The sequence below is a fragment of the Penaeus monodon genome, chromosome 33 (genome assembly GCF_015228065.2).
Source record: "Penaeus monodon isolate SGIC_2016 chromosome 33, NSTDA_Pmon_1, whole genome shotgun sequence".
Classification (NCBI taxonomy): Eukaryota; Metazoa; Arthropoda; class Malacostraca; order Decapoda; family Penaeidae; genus Penaeus; species Penaeus monodon.
Window position 1 is genome coordinate 17,055,608 of NC_051418.1, and position 1,836 is coordinate 17,057,443.

At 42.8% G+C, this 1,836-nt stretch overlaps 2 protein-coding genes across 2 annotated transcripts in view; both read left to right on the top strand.

The window, feature by feature from the left end:
• LOC119594109 overlaps window positions 1–1,144 on the top strand; it is a 1,416-nt gene extending 272 nt beyond the window's left edge. The window contains exon 2 of the mRNA XM_037943166.1: window positions 86–1,144. Coding sequence (XP_037799094.1) covers window positions 129–812 — 684 coding nt within the window. The 5' untranslated portion in view covers window positions 86–128 and the 3' untranslated portion in view covers window positions 813–1,144. The remainder of the gene's footprint in view (window positions 1–85) is intronic.
• LOC119594107 (sialin-like) overlaps window positions 1–1,836 on the top strand; it is a gene marked incomplete in the record, with an annotated part of 175,421 nt that overhangs the window by 67,550 nt on the left and 106,035 nt on the right.

The following is a 1,836-nucleotide window of genomic DNA, read 5'->3' on the forward strand; positions in this document are numbered from 1 at the left end:
AGCCTAAGAGGTTTGGCATAGATCTTGACACGTTTCTTGAAAAAAAAAGCTTTTTCTCATATGTGTACGTTTTATCTTTTAACAGATACATTGCGCAGAGTGCGGTAACATTACAACCCTGTGGAACTATGCAAGATAAAACGAGTGCTTGTGAAAAGACATATTTCGTTGAACCAGTAAATGAAATGAATTGCCTTCCATTGAAGGAAGTGGCCTGCCACTGCCGCCGTGAAAGGAAGAGCTTGCGTTTTGCGATAACGTGTGTGATTGCCGGATTTCTTGCAGGCTTAGGAGTCGCTTTCATAGGCCACTTTTCTAGCAGTTGCCTCGCAGGAGGAGCAGCGGGGGCGACGGCAGGGGAAAACACAACCAGCAGCCCAGCACAAACAAATTCACCAACAGCAGCGACAGACATCTCCGATCCCCACGAAGCCACCGCCAGCAGCCCAGCACAAACAAACCCAACGCCAGCAGCGACAGACATCTCCGATCCCCACGAAGCCATCGCGCGGGAATGGCGGAACCTGCGCCGTCTGGGCTGCCAGCCAACGGTGATAAGTGTGGACGTTCTGGACTTGCTTGGGCCGCGAGATGACTTACAAGACAAAGACTTCAGTCCAAAGAAACTTACGGTCAGACGCTGCTTGCCTTCGCGGAGCTTCTGTGAGGCGAAAGGACATCGCTGTGTTCCTAGCGAGGGCGGCGTGAGGAAGAAGAAATATGCGGTGGAATTCCCAGAAAAAGGCGAAAACCAGACTCGTTGGAGGGAAACTTGGGAGGAAGTTGCGTGCGAGTGTCGTCCCGTCCGCTGAGCAACTCGGGTTCCGCGCTTACTTTGCCAATTGGGTTTCCATTGGAGGAATATGTTATTGCATCTCAGGGACTGGATTGGCTTACTTTTTCATTATGGTTATTATTCACAAGAATGTAATGCAAAGTAGGCTATTTTATATTATATTTATTTATTATCTGTAAATCTGAAAACGTAACTGCAATGTATTACTGTACTTTGATTTCTACATTTATTAGTAATAATGGCATTTTTGTGACGAAGATTTCCTTATAAGAATTTCTTCAAGCGAGAATAGCATACACAGAATACTCATCGTTTCCTATATTTATTTATAATAAATATATTCGTTGATGTACTTTTTCAATGAAACCTTATTGCTCATTGGTTACTGACTTTAATTAAATAAGAATGTCAAGAGGACAGAATGAGGAAGAGTTTGATGACGAACAGTCGTTTCTGCAACTGTTAATGAGGATTACTGTTTGAGATAAATAAAAGAAAATCAAGTGTAAGTCTCCTAAACTATCTATAATGCACAATCCCAGAACTAACATCGTTGTCGATATTAAACAATAACAGCAGCAACAAAAGTAATATCAGTGTCTGTGACTCAACATCCTGTGAAGCAAACAGATACTACTAAATCGTGGAATAGTCATATCTCTTTATTAATAAGGTATTCACAGACGTACACGCACAGACACAGCACTCAGGCGCACACAAGCACACGTAAACACACAAACCTGCTTCATGATCGATTACTTTCCATTCTTTGCTGACGCTGACGTGGCTCTCTGGCCCTGCTGACACGCCAGGACAAGGCAGCGGGAACTACTACTGATGGAATTTGCACCGTCACTCTGTCTAGGTTTGTATATATCTCCGTAAACGTTTTTATGTGAATGTGTATGTTTAATCTTTTAGATAGTCTATATGGCTTCACAGGTACAGTCGTCTCCAAAGATTTTATTTTTGAAACAGATCATGAAAGAGTATGTAAACACATGAATAGGTTGAGAATGTACGAATGATACGAGATAGTT